Below are 20863 nucleotides of genomic sequence, written 5' to 3' on the forward strand. Positions count from 1 at the left end.
GACTTTTCTTTCCACTACAGAAGTTTAACAGGATTGACACTTTTTTTTATTGTTTTCATATTCAGAAATGCCCATTTCAACAGGTGTGAGTGTGTCCTTGATTAATAGAGGATTCAGTACAGCTCTTTGCCAATATTTGTGGAAAAAGAGAAAGGCAGCAGCAGGACAGGACAGAAGCAATCACAAGCAATTCTCTTTTACACTCTGATAACAGGCCCCAGAATGAATCAAATCATTAGACAACTATTTTGCTCTAGAAGGCATCTACCAACACAGCACAGAAATAACACAAATGTTAATCCATGTCATGATTAACAGATGCCACGGCATAAACACTGCGTTATTCTGAGAAAGAACTGCCTTCAGAACCTACTCAGGTCTAATGAAACACACCTCTACTTCATCAGCACAGAAGAACCTTCTGAAGTTATTTGGCCGAATGCCTGAGTTAAGTATGGAAAGCAATTAATATTTGCTCCATGACACTCTCATTATGACTTTAATCTTGCTAACATATTTTAAAACTTTTGTAAACAAACAATCTGGTACAGAAGCTGAACAGTAGAGAGACCTGCCACTCAAAATTCTTCTCTCTCTTTCATCAAAATATGAGCAGTTGTGGTCAAAATGTTCCAGGACCAACAACATTCACCTCCCTGAGGCCATTCAATAGCCTAACTGCCCAGAGACATCCAAACATGACAGCTCCACTTCTGCAACCTGAGACTCCTGTGCTCAACTATAAATTCTGATTTCAGGCCAGAGAAATTACATACCTGAAGATGATGCAGATTGCTGACATCATCTTAATATCTCAACACGTAAACAGAACATACCTATTCGAACAAACCAAAGGCTTGGCTTGCACCTAATGACTGTCTAGCAGGGAAAAGCAAACCATACTTGCCGTACTACAGTGGCTCTGATACCCAGTGATGATACATGGCAGTGTAGACCAATAGTACAGGATTTGAGGTACCCCCTGGCTTACTGTCTTTTCCATTAACATTTCAAGACCTCCTTCCATTTTTCAAAATGGAAGAAATATTTGAACTGTCCTCTCAGCTAAACCATCTCCCTCAGGATTTTCACCTTGAAGAATTTCTGTTGGAAAATACCACCAATAAAATTTCATAGTGGGGCTTTAGCAAGAAAAATGCAGAACCATCTTATGAATGTTCAGCTGAAAGACAGGATGAAAAGTTTAATTACTTTTGGATAAAAAGGGAAGGCCTTTGCAGTAAGACACCTTCATTTAACTGGAAGCTAGAGTTTATACTAAAGTGCATATGCAAACAAGTATCTGAGAAGCAGTTCTTTGAGTGAGTGAATGTTACAGGTCTAAACTACATTTATTCTTTGATGTTAAACCCCTGAAATGTCTCTACCCAAGCTAGATCCTCTCATTCTAAGCAAGGGGGACTAAAGTTACACCAAAATTTTCACTGACACACAAGTTCAATGTTACTGGATCAAACAAATAAACCAACAACAACCCCAATAAACAAAAAAAAACCCTTTAGACATAAAACATCTAGAGAGAGCAACTATTAAACAAATATTCTTTTAAGTCTCTTCGTGTCTCAGTTTGAATACCCAAATGAAGATGATAGCAGCTCAAGGCAAGCTGCTGTAAGCAGAAATAAGTCTCTATATGCTCCTCCCTCTTCAACCTCTCTATCTAGATTTACTCTGAAATGAACAGAGACACATAAAAAGAAGCATTACAGATCAAAACAGCAACCTCACAGGTATTTCAGACAGAAATTTGGTCTAATTAATACAGATTATCACTTCCATTCTTTGGAAGCTTTTTAGTTTGTTTGGTTGCTTTGGGTTTGTTTTTTTGTTTTGTTTTTTGGGTTTTTTGTTTGGGTTTTTTTTGTTTGTTTGTTTGTTTGTTTTTAAATTCATTTCCCCAAGCATCTAGGTAATCCATAAAGACAATGACTACAGATACCCAATTAGCAACATAGAGCTGGTGTTCCTATTACTTTTACCTCACATGGGAATTACTTCCTGCTTTGAAAATCGAATTAAGATTACAAAGAAAACCAGCTAATCAAAGAAAAAAGGATTTTGAAGGAGCAACCAACACAAATTATTGATCAACTCAAAACACACCTGCAAATAAATGTCAACTTTCACCGTTGTCATTTAAAAGCCCAATTCACACAAACTGGAAGTATCTCTAGGAATAATGATAATAAAGGTTTCCTTGATGAGGGATAGTTTAAATTGTTCCACGAGTTTCCTACCTATTGAATGCTTTTAGTGTCTAGATAAACAAAAGAAGAAAAAAGAAAAAACCCAAACCTTATGATCACCAACAGCATCTTGAAAACATGGAGGAGAAAGTTAAAACAGTAATAACAGAAATGTAGCTTCTAAGGGTGTAATTATGTATAATTTAAGTAAGCGCACAATAAAGAATATGCTTTATTTCATTATCTCACATAAACTGAGATGTGACAGTCAAAAAGGAAACACATGGTATTTACTTGGAAAAAATAAACAGATCCACTGCAGAGCATGCAAATAAAAGATTAAAAAAAATCCATACCTTATCTGGCCACCACTGCAAGTCTTCTCCTAAAGAAACAGGACTTTGAACAGGTGTATTCTTCTTGTCCAGGTTTGGTTCCCCTTCCTTACTTGTAGAGCCTCTTTCATTATCAAATGAGGCTCCATCAAGCCACCTTCGTTCACGCAAACGTAAAACGGACTCACGTTCACGCAACAGCTCAGAGTCTCTCTCTAAGGGAAGAAGGAGAACTGGTATGCAATTGGGTCACACCAGTGGGATAAAAGTAAGCCACTCTCTAGTAAAGACCCTTCAGGATGCAACTAACAGCAGTTAAATCTACTCACACAGTTTAAAAATATAGTCCTGACATGCAACATTCAATATAGTAAATCTTTCAAGCATACGTACTTCAGAATTACTAAATATAAAATAAGCTCAATAAAGTCTTACAGTTTTGTGAACTATGAAAAAATGCTAGAGCATTTTCAATTACAACATAAGAGGTCAAATGCACTTAACATTGCAATTTGAAGTTTTCTAGTACAATATGAAGTTTTGTAGTATTGTTTTATCAATGTATCTAGTAACAACAACAACAAAAACCCTTAAGTCTAAATAGACTCTCAGATATCTTTATGCAAACCAAAAAAGAGTATTTATTAGAGAGTTTCCCAGAAAAACAGTAATTTGAAAAGGTTAAAGAAGCAAGCATTAAAAAAAGCTCTCATATACATGTTTGATAATCCAACCACTTTTGTTTAAAGCAATATTCCATAGGACTGGATTTAATAAATTAAAAAGAGTATCTGCTTTAAGCAGATCAAATGAAAACTTTTCAAGATTCAGACAAGTTTTTAAAGAGATCCTCATAGGAAAATGTTCCTTACCAAAATGCTTCCCCTCCAATTGGCCTACAAACTGTCTAATGCCAGTACTCTGCAGTTCGCTCATGCAGAAAAATTTTTTAAATCAGGTAATCAAACTAACTTTCCAAGAGTCAACTATGCATGGAAAATAAGGATTATAAAATTCGTGGTAACGTCTTATATAGAATAACCTTAGGAAAGGAAAAAAAAGGAGTAATTTAGAAGGAGTTACGTCAGATGCTGAATACTCGCACATGCACATAAATGCATTTAACCTATGAAGTACCTCACTTATGCTCACAAAAATCAACTGGAATTACGTATATGAGATGACTGCATTATTATATCAGTTTCAATGAATTACTCCAAGTCTCGGGTCTTTTGCTGTATTAGACAAATGGGAAAGTTTTTACATAAGCCAAACACGACAGCTTGTCTTACAGATGTATTCCATAAAGTACTGTATTTATTTTCTAGCAAACATCACACTGAACCCTGACTAATAATTTTGTAACAGGAGCTTACATGTTCAGCAATTAATATAGTAAAACATGTTCGTGAAAGGCAACAAAGCTGTACTAAACAAACAATCACAGCAGAGGTTGGATTAACAGTTTGGAAATACTCTAGGCATTTGCGCAACAGCTTCAAAAAAGATAGGAAATTGCTGCGTGGTCTGTTATAAATGTTTTAAGTGTAATACACTTTAAAAAATGCCCTAACACTGATCAAGGAGGTTTTTTTAGCAGCTGCCAATAGTTCTCCTTATCCAACAATTAACATGCTTCCAAACAGTAAAATTTAGATTTCTTCTCCCTCTTTAGTATCTAAAGTTCCTCATTCCATAAAGGTAACTTCTGTCATGGAACAACTAAGGAAATGTGAAGAACAGTGTACAAAGAGCAATCCAAAAGAAAGAAAGAAGGAAGAAAAAAAAAGAAAATATTAAGAATGCTGCATGTCATCAATTGTTACTCAGTTTTGAGCCAAATTAAATATTTTTAATGCAACCTATGTATTAGTAGGTACATACACTACTGTTTAAAATAAACTTAACATGCAAAATTTTGTAGCACCTTGCAACACCAATGATCAACAATCAGATCTAAAATACATGACTACCAAGGTTCTTGCACAACTTACCTGCTAATAGTCAGAATTCATTAATAATTTTGATGAGTAACAGTCTATTTGTCTACTCTATATTTGACAACATATCATAGTCTACTTTCGCATTAAATCAGAAATCTAAACCACCAGTGTGTACTATCACTAGCTTTTTCCACAGCAAACTACTTATTACAAAGAAAAAAGGTGCAAAATTACCTCTGGATGAGCCTAGCCTGGAAAGTGATGAGCGCCGAAAGGATGGATAACCAAAGTAACTAATATCTTCTGAAAACATAGCATCAGCATCAATAATGACACTTGGGTGAGCAGAATGTATGTCAGCATCCAGAAGAGACATAAGATCCTCTATAAGAGGAGACAAGGGTCTTAAGTGAATAATCAGCTACTTAAAACATCAGCTAGAGAGACCATCAACTAAACAAATATCAAAACAAAAAAAAATATCCTATCTATTAATTGAATTTCTGCTCTTCAGATTCACCAGTGCAAACTCATGTGCCTCCTATGCAACCGCATTTGCAATCAAGCTTGGCAAACTAGTGAAGAACAAAACCAATTTCCCTACAAGAACTGCTCTGTCACTTATCTAACCACATTTCCCAAACAAGACTTGCCCAAAACATATTTTTCCATATCCCAGAAATTCAGACTTTTGCCTATCACTTGAAAGAACAAAGCCCTAGGATAAGATAGATATATATACATCCATGTGCACACACACTCATGCACGTAACAGAACTCCAAAGATGACCTAGGAATGAAGGGAGGACAGAGCTGATGGAGAGGGGAGGCCTTCACACAGCCACGTCTTTGATGCCAAAGACTGTACGCTTCTCCACAGAATGCTTCCTTCAGAGAATGATGTACTCGGTAATTCACAAGCTAGCAGCTTGCAGGTCTCAGTACAAAGCTTTAAATGGTAGCTACATGAAGAACAATAAGTTATCTGGAAAAAGCACAATGTTTTAATACCATGCAGTTTAAAAAATAAAAACAACCAAAAGTACCACCAAAAGTGCCCTCGTTTCTATCTGAGAAAACTTGAGTTTCCCTGAAGTATTATTAATCATTAAAGTGTAAAACAATCTCCTTCCACTTACTAAAGCTAGTATCCAAACACAAAAGAGGCTACTGGAAATTCACGTGACTTACTGAAGTCCAGCAATATGGACTGACACGACAAATGAACCTGACTACCATCTTGCTGCTGCAGAAAGGACAGTCCTACTTCCCCTCCTTTATCCCTGTGCCAGGCACCTGCTAGGGCAAGGTGGGATTTCTAAATCTACAACCAGCACATTCACCCGGCTTGAAACAGAAATTAACAGAGTAGAGAAGTAAGGGAGGAAGGGATCTTCAGACTGACTTAACTGGGTAGTCAGAGCCCCAAAGGTGGTGCCTCACCATATGCAGCAAAGCTGACCAGACCCTACTGCTGCCAAAGGAGATAGTTCTGCCCCTTCCCAAACATTCAGGCAACTCTGACTTACAAAAATCAGGTTCCCAAATTAGGTTTCACTGGCCCATACCAGCCCACAAACCTCACCACCATGTGAGGGAACGGCAGGATAGTGCTTTCTGGCAGAAGGACCATCTGCCTAAACCACCCATGAAGCTGCACACACACACTCCCTTCAGGAAACGTGGAAGGAGCACAAAGAATTTCAGCACATCCAGTTCTCAGCCTCTTTCTCATCCTAAGCATAAAACAAAATAGTGGCTAGAAAACAAGGTTTAAAGTCAAACAACAGCACTCATAACAGTAGGAACTGATTATTATGGGTGTTTTGCTCAGTGTCTGGAATAAAAGGAGGGGAGGGGGGAAAACACACAAAGTAGAAGATATCCAAAAACTGAAAAGGAGCCAAAAGTCCGCACTTAGAGCTAGTATTAATTCACGTAAGACTTTCACATCCCTGCATATCAGACCATTTATCTTTATATATCTAAACTCTCATCTCCAGGAAGTGTAACACATACCAAGCACAAGCAGCTGTCCCCAGAAAAACAGCACTGTAAATAGTGAGCACTGTGGATTTCAAAGCAAGACCTGCATGAATGCTTCTTGCACTAATTAAGTAATCCACTCAAGTGTAGACTGTGCTTCTAAAAGCACACCATTTGGGACTCCGTGGTTCACAAAGAACATTTTAGGAAGTCATCTTTGACAGACTGCTTGAAAATCCTAGGAAAAAATTCACACTGGGCAAACAGGCTCTGTCTTACCAAAACAACTTGGATCACTCAGAGTACCCCTGCCCTGCCCGATACTTTTCACTGACTTTCCACAAGGTTAAAGCTGCAGTACACCTCACCTTCAGAGTGTCAGCTTGTAAAGTAACAGACTTCAAGAGCTGGAAACACAGTTGAGATTCTGTTGTATCTCCCAAGATCAACATGCTGCTCCCTCTTCCCTCATCCCACACCATGACCATCTCTTCATAGGCATGTTCCATCCTCTCTATAGTCTAAAAATTCATTCTGATTTTTTTTGGTCACTATGCAGGAAAAAACTGCAAAGAACTTTGATCTCTTTGTAGGAACAGAATTGGTCAGTACAGGAAAGAACTCTGCACCCTTGTTCAGTATGGGCAATATTGGGTTTTTTAAGGTAAGCTGAGCAGGAAATCCCCTTGACAGAAAAAACACCAACTTGAGACACACACACATACACACACCCTCCACCATGTCAGGCATCTTGAGCTGTGTTTCCAAACAGGAAAATAAAAGTTAAAGCCATTAGACTTAAGAGCCAAAACTATGTGTTTTTTGCAAAGTATGCATTAAGATGAGTAAGGAAATTAAGCCTTTTCTTACCCTCTTATTTCAGCTTCAAATCAGATTTTAATTTTCTTCCAGTATTTCTGAAAGAGATCCCCCTTCTTCCATTTTCTATACCAGCAAAGAAAGGTGCTAAAACCAGTAGGGATAGGAGCCAAATCCACTCCCCTTCAAACATCAGTGGAATTTTTTTAGCACTGTGAAAACACAGATACTGCAAGGCTACATCCAGTTTAAGAATCATGGGAGGATTTAAAAAAAAAAAAAAAAAAAAAAAGACATTCTCTATGACTTTATTTTCCTGCTATTCAGATAAATCCCACGGGATTATATTGTTCATCTCTTATGCTGCATTAGACCAAAATTAGACTGCACCTTTCACATTTAGATGTGTAATTCTGACCAACTTATTTAGGCAAGGAAATACCCAGGATTCACTAGTAAATACTACAGAAAATTGGAAGGAAAAGGATATCCAGTTCAGAAAAAAAGAAACAAAACAAGAAAAATACCAAAGCCCCCATCAATTAAAAAAACTGAAGTTTCAGTATACACACAAGCAGCAATTTGAGTACTAAGAAAAATTTTGTTATCAATAGCTCCACATGTAGCATTATCACTGGATTTATTAACTGAAGGCATTGCTTAGATCAACTCTCATCTCAGGCTGAGCTCCCTTTAAGCGTTTTCCCTTAAGGGGGCAATCACAACTTCTCTCCCCCCTTCTCAGCTGCATATATTTTTGAAATATTCAACAATTCAATGTGTTCCGTACCTCCTCCTCTTTCAAGTTTTGATTAAATTGGTAAAACTGTGACAGTGAAGGGAGAAAAACACATATTTTAGTTTCCTAGGAAACCAGACTAAAACAGAACTCCAGAATTCGTTTCTTGATAATAGTTATTCAAAATATTTCCCCACTTGAAGTCCATAAAAACCAAAAAAACCACAACCCAACAACAAAGAAAACCAAACCACAACAGTAAACCCACAAAAAACCCAACCCCATTATCTAATCATTTTCTCCCAAGGCAAGGCAGGCACTGGTAGCACTGATCCTACGCTGTGCCGCAGCTCCCATGTCCCTCACTGCACGCCAGCACAGGCAGTCCTGCTGTGAGACCAGCCCGTGTCTCTTCTCTCCAAAGCAGCCTGGATGTTCTCAAACCCCACGTCTCACAAGTCCCACTAGCGAGAACCCACTGTATCATGCAAAAGTTACTGAGCAAACATGCACACATCGAACTATACAAACAACAAAACATTTTAACTTCTACAGAATCTCTATTCAGAAAATTAACAGACCAGAAAGCCCAAAAGAAAGCTCTAATACAACTTGCTATGAGCTGGAAAATTATTCTAGAGGTCCTCAAGTCTTTTCTATGCTAAATGATCATGTTCTACGTAGTTTTTACCTTGATTATTTTCCTTATGTATCTGTTACGAATCAAATGAACCCACATTCCTCTCTGCTAACTATCATAAAACAAAAGAAACAGGACTAGATTAGAGAAGTCAAAAATCAAAGTACACTAGGGTCCAAAAAAAATATTTAAGGGACACTCATTGATGGCAATATGTAGAGAAAAGTTAAAGTTCTCCTTTTCACTTAAAAATTTTGAAGAATTCAGGAAGAATTGAGATATGTTTTTTATTACCTCATAAAAAATTCAGATGCATAACCTTGACAATACTAACTGGAATTACCAAAACTGATATGTTAATTAAATTATGATGTATTAAACGAGAATTTATTAATTTCACATACTTGGAAGGTATCTTAGCTTTTTAATTATTTTATTATCTTTTTTTAAATCACATGTAAATTACTCTTAGTCCTTTAAAAAAGCTTTTCTGTCTTGGAAGGCTTAGAGAGTAACCCCTAAATTTAAGGGTCGCAAAACATCAGACATGCAGAAGGGAGAAGGAAAAAATTAGCATATGCTTTTAATCAAAATCCAAGAGCCTCAAAAATCCGAAGGCAAAAGCTCTCTTGTCACTTGCTTTTTTTGTGCTTGGAATGAATGAAATTACAAAGCTTTAAAGCATAATTTGACAATTTTAAAAAAATAAAAAGGTTCTCTATCTTTCAGAACCCTACAAAAAGTCTAACAATTGAACACATATAGCATTTATCAGTTATCTACAGGTTTCCTTTATGAAGTTTGATGTTATAGTTCCAAAAGGGCATCCAGAGGCAAGATGAGAAGTGAAAGCAGGAAGAGTGCAAAGTTTCTAGAGCAAAACACTTTCAAAAACACTATATGCAAGCTTCCCTGGCCATCAAGTTTTCCTGAAAGCTAGCTTGCACGATCATGTGACAAAAGCAAGGACTGGTCATTTTTACTATGTAATGTACCAACAGTAGAGTCGTGACAGCACTGAGCAGTGTTCAGCAAGACTCCTTCTCATCAGATTCAAATTCATTTCCGTGCAACAGACTGATTTTGTCCCATAGCACATTCTACAAATCACGAATTACATCTTTGAAGACTAGAGTTAAAGCATATCAAGTTTCATTTCAGTTATCATTTCCACATCTTTTCCCACAAAAACTGAGAAAGAACTGGCCCAATTTCTCTACGGAGTAAAAGAAAACAGGAGAAAAAAACCCTACTATTAGGAGGTTGCAATCCCTTATAGGAAATGTTAGTCTAAACAAGGAAGAAGCTTTAAAAATTAAGCCAAGAACAAAATTGTTTTCTGGACACCTACTGAGGACAGTGAAACTCTGCATATTACTTGAACCTCTCTCAAGTACACAAGACTCAGACTGTTATGGAGGCATCTTCCAATAAAAGTTACCAGTCACAGGTTGGCAGGTGGTCCCTATTAACTGATCCTTATGATCACAGGAGGTACTAAGGGAACAGTTAATGCTGTAGAAGGCTGGTTAGTATGGTTAAAAGTAATAATTTACAGCAGAAGTTCTTAACTCCCATTTATCTTCTGAAGGCCAGTTCCAGAAAAATGCATTCGGGTACGCTTAAGACTAAGAACTCCTGCATTGAATACTTAGAAAGACTTAAGAGAATTTATTTCCTCCAGTGCATCTGTCTAATCCTATTAAGCTAAAAAACAAGACTCATATTAAAGATTTTTCACCCCTTCCACTAGAATATTCTTGATTCTACAGCAAAATAAAGATGTTTGACAGATGCTACTAAAACTAGAAGAGGCAAAATGAAACACAAAGTCTTTGTTGCAGAAATTAAAAAAACCTTTTGTCTAATCACATGATTAACAAGATAAAGATGAAGGAAGCCCATGAACCTTCCTGGTGAACCAGATGAGCAGAAAAAAAAAAACAAAAACCAAAACATTTATTAGAAAAATATCAAAACATCATTTCGACACACAGAAAGAAAAGCTACTATGTAGTCAAAGTTTAGATGTGTTCTTTTCATGCCGTGCACCTAAGATGAACATTAGAGTTGGCTGCTATATTTTCAAATCTGTTTACTGAGCAAGCAAAGATTGCCTAAATTAGTTAGCCAATGCAAAAGAAGACTCAAAGTCTTTTATAAAAAGCTATTGTATGGGACAGACAGTATTTCAAAAATAGCTGCGCTTCAATTGCAGCATTTTGCTGGTATAGCCAGAATACTACAGCTTTTACAAGGGGAACTTGAGATGAAGAATAAATTCTCAATCTAACTGTAACCACCGTACACTGTTTTGCCCTCAACTGAGGCATTTTGATTTTTAAAAAACTATATAATTTTTGCTCTAAAAACTTGAAAAATATTAAGAATATATGTTAGTAGGAAAAAAACATGCAAGTCACTAGCAAGTTTTAGAATTAGCTTTTATGAGCAAGCCACACAGCAGTCTCAGCATGTCGTTGAGCAGCAAAACAGACTTAAGTAATGCTGATGTTACAAAGCCTGAGATCCTAAAACATAAAATAGCTTTTATGCCACCCACAAATAATAGTATTAACAGTTATTCCTCAAGACGTCCCAACGCATTTTTTATTTTGTGCATCTTTAGACTGCAAGAATTATCTTCACTGCATCCACTGCACAGCACAGAGCTCGCTGTCAGTACTTAAATACAGAAAAATAAGAACATATCAGCTTTTTTTTTAATCAAAAGTTGCAGGATACAAACCTCCAGGAAGATATGATTCACTTGCTGTGTCATCCCCATCATCCCCATCTTCATCATCACGACTCAATAAATTATTTACAGCAAGGTTTACATCGAGATTTGTTCGCTGGAGTTCCCGAATAATAATACTTCTGGACTTTCCTTGTAAAACAACTTGTGCCTGTAAGAGCAGAGTATAATTGGTTACTGGTCATTCTCAGTTCATCAACCACCATTCATGAGAAAATACTTAGTTCTAAAAAAACTTTTTGGTTAAAAACCAAAAGTCAATCACAGTATGTACAGACAAAGGCTCATATAAATTTTTCACAGTATTTTGTACTAGACATACAGCCTTCTCTTAGTTTCAGTAAGGCTACTGAATTCCAACTTTGGTTCTGAATTTCTTAATGGAATCTCAGAATCTACTCCTTGGAATGCTTAATGCTGTAGTTAAAGGATAAATGAAATCTACAGAAACATATAGAACACCCTGAAACCCAGGAGTGTTTAAACGTAGTATGTCAATCAGCAGAGCTTGCAATCAACTGTTGTTCCAAAGCTACACCTCAATCCCTGTCTTTAACATTTTTACTTCCTGCCTCTATTTTTCTTATCATTCTGCTTCTAAAGGCTTATCTTCAGCAGTTTCTGCAGCATTTAAATTTTGCCAACAAAGTGCAAATGCAGATAAAACTTCCCAAATGTTAAACAGATACAACGAATTTACAAAAAACCCAAAAATTCTGGTCTACTCCACTACGCCTGGGACTCAGGGCACTTTGTTTTTCCAGATTACCCTCTAATGAATGTCAAAGAAGATGAGAGTTCTGCAAGATGGCAAACTGTGTGAAGAACATAAGGAAGGAGTACTGAGTATTTTCGTTACACAGTAAAAATGAGGTAGCAAGTAAAATTATCAGCTGACAAGTAAAAAAAAAGAAACAGACATTCTAACAGCACACAAAGGTAAACTTTTTGTCCAGACATTCCATGCCAGAAGTTTACAGATATTTGAGACCCTGTAAAATATATGTTACACACACCATCTGTGAAGATCTTTCCCATTGATCTGCTTTACAATTAACTCAAAAATGTTTTCAACACCTCCTGTTTTAAAGGTAGATGAAGTACATCGTTAAAAAAAAAAAAAAAAAAAAAAAAAAAAAAAAAAAAAAAAAAAAAAAAAAAAAAAAAAAAAAAAAAAAAAGAAGAAGAAGAAGAAGCAAGCAAAACACCCCAGCAAGGGAAGCAAAGCTGATTATCTTTGGTTTAGCAACTAACGTCTGTATCTCAAATGTAGACCAGAAATTAGTTTTAAACTAATAGTTAAAATGTATTAACTAGTCACATATTTTGAATATATTATTTTCTTCAAATATGGTGAAAAATGTTTTAACAGACTCCATTTAACCACACAATGCAAACTCCAGCAGCTTCTTCAGGCTTTAGTGCATTAAGGGGCAAAAGTGGTGGAATTTATCCCTAACATTCATCAGTTAGGTTTATAAAAAATTAAGTAGAGGTGTCCAGGAAGAAAAATTATTAGTATTTTAAAGAGATTAAATATGTTTAATGTCTTCTATTTAAATCTTAATGCTTTTACTTTCTCACTAAATCTCCCAACCGCAACTTAACATGGCCCTCCTCATTTAGATTAAACATAAACCTTATCTGGGGGAAGTCTGGGAAACGAAAATTCTAGAATCCAAAAGTCTATCACTCCCACTACATATTTAAGAATAAAACCAATTCACCTAGAGAAGGTCAATCTCTTCCATTATATGCCATCACTCCTTGGAGAAAGTGCACTACTACAACACATTCCTGTACATATGCCGTGAGAAGCTCTCCGAGCTTTCGGCAACAAGCAGTTTCTAGTTCATGTACCTGTGAAATGAGTTCCTCTGGAATGACTGATGCTGGAATCACTGGTTGTGGTTGACTCCCCAGCAGTCCAGATCCTCTATCACGTCCTGTGCGTATAACTCTGGTCTGCCTTCGAGAATCTCGAGCTCCAGCAGATGATCTACCAGAAGATCCTCCTCCACTTCCACCAACTCCTGAACTCCAGCGACTTCTAGAAGATTTAGATTATTTATCTTTTTAATACAACCACATACTCTGGGGACTACTTCAAGAAGTCTTTAGTTTTATTACTAATAACTTGTAAACAGCCTCTGAAAAACATTGCAGCTTGACTTCATAGGCAAAAAGTATCTCTCAAAACCAGTAAGAACAGGAACACCAGGCAATTAATAAACTTCTGAAATACATAGAAGAAATAAAAAAACAGGACTGCAACTGGAAGTTCCACTCTTTCCTACTCATATAGTTGTGTGGATGCATACATACACAAATACACACGTGGATCAATTCTCAGATTTTTTAAAAGCAACAGTAGCGGCAGTGTAACATCTACCACTCAGCTGTAAACTTCCTGCTATAAAAGCACACGTGCAGCAGCTTCACAGTCAGTGGCTCTGACAGGTCACTCTACTCAGACAGGTCTTCTAAAGATTCTGATACTTGAGTTACTTTAAGAAATTGCATAAGATTTCACTGGGAAAATCAAATAATCTACTGCAAAAGAAATGTTACACTAGATAGTTCTCTGATCCTCATGGATGGTTTTCAAGAGATACTCTACTTTGTATATATGCCTATTGCAGAAATCAGCATCAGTTCTATACATGGCAAAAACACACCTGAACTGACTAAACAGCTTTTCCAATTCAACGAATCAGTATCAAAACAAGGGAGCAAAAAGGCCCTGATTCATAGAAATAAACTACTCGCCATCATTACACTTATCCACTAATTTCAATTATCACCACAGAACTGTGTAAACTGAATCTGGTTTGGACTTAAGACAGGATACTCTGCTGCAACGAAAGGCAAGAGCCTCTAGTTTGTTCTTTAGGGTTAACTTTATCTTGCAATCTACTTTAAAGTTTAAAGTGGATATGGTGTTATTGCTATTTAACAATCAGTATCAGCAGAACCTTCCTGTTAGCAATCACTTTAAATCTCAATCTCCTTTCTAGAAAAACATTTCAAATTAGATGTGAGAAAAGGTATGTTCTCTGAAACAGTATCTAACAAATTTATGTTAAGAGTGTATCACATCTAGCTATTAAAAGCTAATTAGGTAAGAATACTTGTCTTACATTTTACAGCTGAAGTTGATTACTAACACCTTTCCCTTGTTTTGCTGGGTTTTCTTTTCCCTCCTGACAAGACCATGCAATCACAGAGTAACTCGAGTGTCTGCCTAAGACAAGGCCCTGTCAGACACATCCACATTTTCAGGATTCTAGCCAGCGGCTAGAATGACAAGACAAAAAGCAATTCAATGATGGCTTTAGGAAGTCTTGTCTCATGAGTTAGAATGAGAATTCTAAAACAAGATACTATTAAAAATTAAAAAAAAAAAAAATCAAAACCAAGAAGAATGTGACATTTTAAATAAAATGAGACAGTTAATCTGTTTTAAAGGTGGCAAGGTGGCTTATAGGAAAAGAACAGGGCTGAGGAGAAATCAGATTCTACCTACAAAGCAATTCTCAATTCAACTCTCATCAGGGAAGTGTGGGTTTAAAGAAAAGGTTCCACATTAGATATTAATACTTACTACAAATGCATTTTCTACTTCAAATTATAAACTAACAATGATATATTTAGAAATCTACAGTTAAAACCATCTCTATTCATATAATAATGAAAATATTCCCAGTGTGTCCTAACTTGGTCCTGTTCTAATAAAGCTGTCTAAACCTACAACAAATATTAATATAGAATGAAAATCTTTCAGCTCATCTCTGTTTGCCTGCTAGTTTACCACACCTCTCTACTGTACAGCAGCATGGTAGCAATTTTCCAAATCCAGTTCTCTAATCTAAGGGCTCTACAGTTTGAATGTTTTCAGACTCAATGTATTAAGTTAATTATTCCCTTCATTTAACAGACTAGTAATAGTGCCTACTGCTTTTCCACTGTATCAGTGACTTTCAACTGAAACATGCAAGGGAAGACATCAAGAACTCTTCAAGGTTGGTCTCCTAAGCACATAGTTTCAAACACTTTTAACTGGTTGTGCTCAGCTAAAATAACAAGGAAAAAAAGTCTCACACTTCCCACAATAAGTTTTTAAACATGACAATAACGTTAAGGTTTGCCTTTAACATTTAACATCTGGATTTTTAGGTTCAAATGCACAATGTTTGCACAAAAACTTTGGGGAGGTAATGGGGGTGAGTTATTTTTCATGCAACTAAGGCCCAAATGAAATTAGTTTGTTTGCTAATATAAACGACATATTTGCTGTCATGGAAAAGCTATAGTTCCTCCCTCTTAAATCATCCACATGCAGAAACCACAGCTTGTAAACACAGTTCTCTTTGCTACAGTTAGTAACCTTAGGAAGCAGCACAGTTTGACACATCTTACAAAAACAGAGCAATCACTGTGGTTATGTAACGAAGATTAATTTACATTTCTATAAAAAGGGACACCATCAATTTTAAAGCTAAAGGTAAGAAAACTGAATCTGTACAGTACATTTAGCATATAAGACAACTTAAAAGGTTCTGAGCAACAACCTTTTTCAAATGTTCCCTTCCTATTACTATGTGTAGGACCCCAGCTATCAAAACACCGGTCATGACTTGGGGGGGCACAATGCAGTGGAACACACAAAGATAATGAAGGTCCTTCCTGCATAAATGCACTCATTTTCTTTATGCTTCTACCCTGTCACGGTTTAAATTGATAGTGTCCCTCTAAAAAACTGCTTTTTAAAAATCAAGGAACTAAAAAAACATTCAGAAAAAGACAACACAGCCAAAACCAAGTTATTCTTCACACATATATGAAAACTCTCCATATCCTAGATGCTGAAGGGTCACTTAAATGTCTGTTACTTTAAACAAGTTGATATTTTTTTTATTATACCCTACCTACACAACTGCTGTAATGATACGTTCCCTTATACATACTGCATACAATTTATATATGTGTATACACATATACTCAAATATGGAACAAACAGATTGCAGCCTCAATCCTATCAAAACTTACCCAAGGGTGTTGCCTGCCAGTCTGCCCAGAGTTTCAGAACCAGACAGAAACCATGGGGAGTCACTAGATCTGCCTGGCCTGGATGTCCTTCCTGCCCCTGAGCCACTGCTCAACTTTGAACTGAAAGTAAAAGATGGTAAATCAGTCACAAAACAATCCCAAATGGATTAAGAACAAAACCTGGAATCCCAGGTTGAAATTCTCAGGGACTTAATCTGGTAACATACCAGCTTAAGCAACACCCTTGGGGAATATTCCAAACTAATCTAACTATATATTAAGAGGTACACTGGAAAAAGAAAGTGGAAAGCATGCCTAACACACCTTATGTACATGGGCAATCCATAATAGCACAGTTGCAAATACATATTAAGCTAATTAGTGATTTGAGGTAGCCACTGTGCTAAGACTTCTGTTAGCGTATATGTATAAATTTTAATCAGGTGTTCTATCCATAAACCTGACCCTGAGTACCGTACTTGAATATTAAGTGGTTTACACTCAAATATGAATCATTAAATAGTCCTATTAAGGGGGACTTACCTGGACTGAAGACCATGGGTCTAGAAAGTGAGCCTCGCCAGATGGGACCACTTTCAGAGTGGATTCTACACGAAGCTTAATAATTTAACACAGTTTCTTGCATAAGGATTATTTTTGGAGGAGTTTGTTTCTTGAAGTTAAAGAGACCCTCATTTCTCATTTCTTTTAGAATCACATCTACTACTTCTTCCTACGCCAGTTTGTCAAGCTAGGCTGTTTGGCTGCATCACCAATAACCATTGCGTCTCTACTCAAAGTATCCATTCCAAAAGCAATCTACTTTGAAAACAAACAAACAAAAACAAAACCAAAAAAGCAGCCAAGCTGCTTATCAAGTTTAAAAGAATGTTTTAGAAGGAAAGCATCTCTTACCCATCACTATTCTCAGGTTTACCCAATTCCAATCTGTCTGGTTGGACTGAAAAACCAATCCGGCAGACTCTACCATCCTGTATTTAGAACAAGAAAAGCAAGCATTCAAAATTTAAACGTAAGACAAGTTACAATAAAAATACAAACACAAGTCTTCAGTTACTGAAGAATATTGATCAATTTAATGTTAAAAGAAATAATTTTAACTGTATGGTTTCAAGTTTGTTCTCTGAGATTTTAGTAATTTACCTCAAGAAGAAATGCAGCGTGATTTGGTCCCACCACACACTGTTTAATAGTGGCCTGTTCCAATACATTCAAAGGAGGGTGGCTGAAAATAAGAAGTGAGAATGTGTAACATTTTAGAACATTTGAAATCTGAAAAAAAAAAAAATCAAAACTTAGTTGTATATGAAAGGAAAGATGTGCAGTGACGGTTACCAATATGAAAAACATTCAAGAATGACCAAACATGTGCATTAGTTGAAGGAACTGTGATGTATTTCTTAACATTAACCACACAAAATGCAGGGGGGAAAAACCCTAAAAGGTGATGTTTTCATTTAATGTGATCAGCAATAAAAAACTGGGTTTATACTTTAAAGTAAGGAGTCATTTCATAAGGAGATATTTAATAATATATTTTATCATAACTGAAAACCTTCCATTTTCATCCTGTGTTATCTGAAGCACTTCTGGACTTCAGTATTAGTAGGACTTTAATATTAGTAGTATTGAGGATTTCTAAGGCTACATCTACAGTACAGTCACCTGCCTCGTGTTGCTGTTAGAGAAACTGTACTTTCCTAAAGGATTTAGAGCAGCACATGACATGCCTTACCTGTTTAAATTATATTTGTTCAGCTTCTCTGAAACTTCCCTCAACCTGAAACAAAAAGAAATGAAGTTGTTATTTGACGACATACTCCACGGGACACAACAACCACCTTATGCAGCATATGTATGACATTATGGGGACAATTTACCACATTCAGTGAAGCTTCATATAAATACTACTTGGTACTGGGAGTCTGTGTGAGAACTTGATAGTGTTCGGCTTCAAATCAGGTTTTTGTTCTGGAGGTTTTTTGCTTTGGAGTTTTACCCTTGATAGAGAACCAACGTTTGCTTACATTTCTGTGTGTTATGCAAGTCACAATCAAAAAACCCTACTCCTGCCTTGTTACAACCATTTACAACTTCACACACAAAATAAGCAGATGAAGCAATGAGCATTAACTATAAATATACTTGTATTTCCTTGTATAAGCTTGAATGCAGTATCCCAGAGCAGACAAGATTATCATCTTCTAGGAAATCCAAGTATGTGGCACAGAAGACAGGAAAACAGATGCACAAAAGCCAACATCAACAAATGATCAACAAATTCTGACCAGTAGAAGAAACAATCCAGAGAAACATCACAATTTATAGGGTTATGTAAAACATTACCTTCACTAATAGGTGAAAAATGTTTACAAAAGTACTTCCATCTCACTTTCATGGCACCTCACCAAATGAAAGAGAAAGAAAAAGGGCCAACCCACAAACCACTCCTGCTTAGAGGACAATGTCCAAAAGGGGAAAGCAACAGAGCAATTTCTAAGGTAATTTCTAATCCACTTAGAAAAGATCCTCTGTAGGCATCAAAGATTCTCTCATAATATCAGGTAGGCATTTCAGTTAAATCTTGGGCTCCTTTGTTCCCAAAGGACACAAACAATCTGAAAAAGACCCTGGAGAGCTTCCAACTGTATTCAGAGTATTCACATTATATCAAGACACAATCTAGATGAACCCTGTAAAAATTATGCAAGGTCTTCAGGACTAAGAAAAAACATCTCAGCTTTGGTAGCATATTCATCCTAGCATAAATCAGCAACACCTTTCTAAACCGAACAAAAAGACATGCACACCAGCACTGCTTTCCTCTGTCTGAGTCCATGTCTTTAAATCCTTTATTTTCACTCACTTCAGTTTCCACACACAGACTATTATGGACAACAGACTTCAGCTACTTGCAACCCCTGAGCATAAGAAAGAATACAGATTAGAGGTACAAACAGTCAAATCATAACATTATCAAGTGTTTAAAGCATTTGTTCTGAGTGAAAAAATACAGGGAAAAAAATGTATGTTTGAGAAACAAGGTAATTTATACTGATGGAAATAACTTCCATGCCCAAGAAGAAAGGACCACAGTGAAAAGACAGCAGGAAGGAAGTGAACATGCTTAGAATTGCCTTTTGCTATCCAAGCCAAGCTGCTGGTTTGTAAGTAGGCGATTTCACACTCCCAATTTCCAGCCACAACTACTTCATAAGGCCAAGAGTATATGGACATATAAGGTTTGTGAAGAAAGCCCACAAAAGGAAAAGAGAAAAAACACACTTCATATGCAATCTGCATGAAAAAACATCCCTCAAGTGTCATGTCTTAAGTGTATCACCTAACAGCTTCCCATAGGAATCCTGAGCAGTTTCCCACTAGCATTTCTGCCATGAGTTATAATTCCAGAATAGGAAAACTTGCCTTTAAATTCACTGCACTGACTATAAGAAAAGCTGACATCAAAAAAAGTAGTGCTTTATTGGAGATGGTTACTAAAATAATCTATGAGCAACATTTAAAGCTTCCTTATCTGAGCCTTGTGTAACAAAATCTGAGCACTACCAAAGAAATTGACATCTTTCAATTTGAAAAACATCATCATAAACTTTTTATACCTGTAAAAAAAGTAATGACATAATAGGAAAGAAATATGCACAGAAAGCTAAGACTTGAATACTCAGTGAATCCATGAGTAACACTAGCCTCAAGAGAGTAGGTCTCTCTACAACAAGCACAGGTCAAAAGAGATCTAACATTGTTGAAAAAAGGCTGCTGTCAACCTTTAAGAGGAGAGAGCAGAGCAGGAAATAAATGACAATGCTGAAAGTACTAAACTCCCCTAGGGAAAGGGAAAAAAAAAAGTAAAAACGATCTCACACCCCAAACATCTCATATGCAGCTGCTGTAACAGCAAAACTACTGAGCACAGCCAATAAACTTAAGAGATCCATGAGGACTTGAACGAGACGCAGAACACCACCAAATGAAAAAGGAGTTGTTCTTTAGCTCCGTGTCCCTGCTAGGCTGCTGGTTTCACTCCCTCTCCTCCCCTTCCTTGTGCTGGCACCAGCACTCACATGAACACCAGTCACAAAACTAAACAAGCAGGAAAAGAAGAACAAAGTAGAAAGATGTGTTTGTATACTCTGTATGGAGAATATGTCTGTGCAAATAAAAACTCTAAATAATTTCACAAAAACATTTCCTGCAACAATCTAAGCCCTTCTGCCAGCACAATTGCAGGGTACTGTAGCACTGACTCTCTGAAGGAAAAAGCTTATTTAAGATTGAGTTAATTTTAACAACACAATGCAGTCATTTCAACTGATGGTGCACTGGAGGAAGAGGTACAGGCAGAGAT

General features: G+C 36.6%; 1 protein-coding gene across 14 annotated transcripts in view; it reads right to left on the reverse strand.

The window, feature by feature from the left end:
• The window catches only part of UBR5 (ubiquitin protein ligase E3 component n-recognin 5), an 87307-nt gene that overhangs the window by 50493 nt on the left and 15951 nt on the right, over positions 1–20863 (reverse strand). For 8 of the 14 annotated variants that reach the window (XM_027883422.1, XM_027883417.1, XM_027883423.1 and 5 more), the window contains exons 2-9: positions 18233–18277; positions 17641–17722; positions 17392–17468; positions 16477–16596; positions 13288–13477; positions 11419–11578; positions 4720–4869; positions 2564–2775 (exon numbers count right to left, since the gene is read on the reverse strand). In XM_027883422.1, the coding sequence (XP_027739223.1) occupies positions 2564–2775; positions 4720–4869; positions 11419–11578; positions 13288–13477; positions 16477–16596; positions 17392–17468; positions 17641–17722; positions 18233–18277 (1036 nt within the window). The remainder of the gene's footprint in view (positions 1–2563; positions 2776–4719; positions 4870–11418; positions 11579–13287; positions 13478–16476; positions 16597–17391; positions 17469–17640; positions 17723–18232; positions 18278–20863) is intronic. The other 6 variants (XM_027883415.1, XM_027883421.1, XM_027883416.1 and 3 more) reach the window with 4 other exon arrangements.

The sequence above is a fragment of the Empidonax traillii genome, unplaced genomic scaffold (assembly GCF_003031625.1).
Source record: "Empidonax traillii isolate 1590-97213 ecotype Southwest subspecies unplaced genomic scaffold, ASM303162v1 scaffold126:size1624879, whole genome shotgun sequence".
Taxonomy (NCBI): domain Eukaryota; kingdom Metazoa; phylum Chordata; class Aves; order Passeriformes; family Tyrannidae; genus Empidonax; species Empidonax traillii.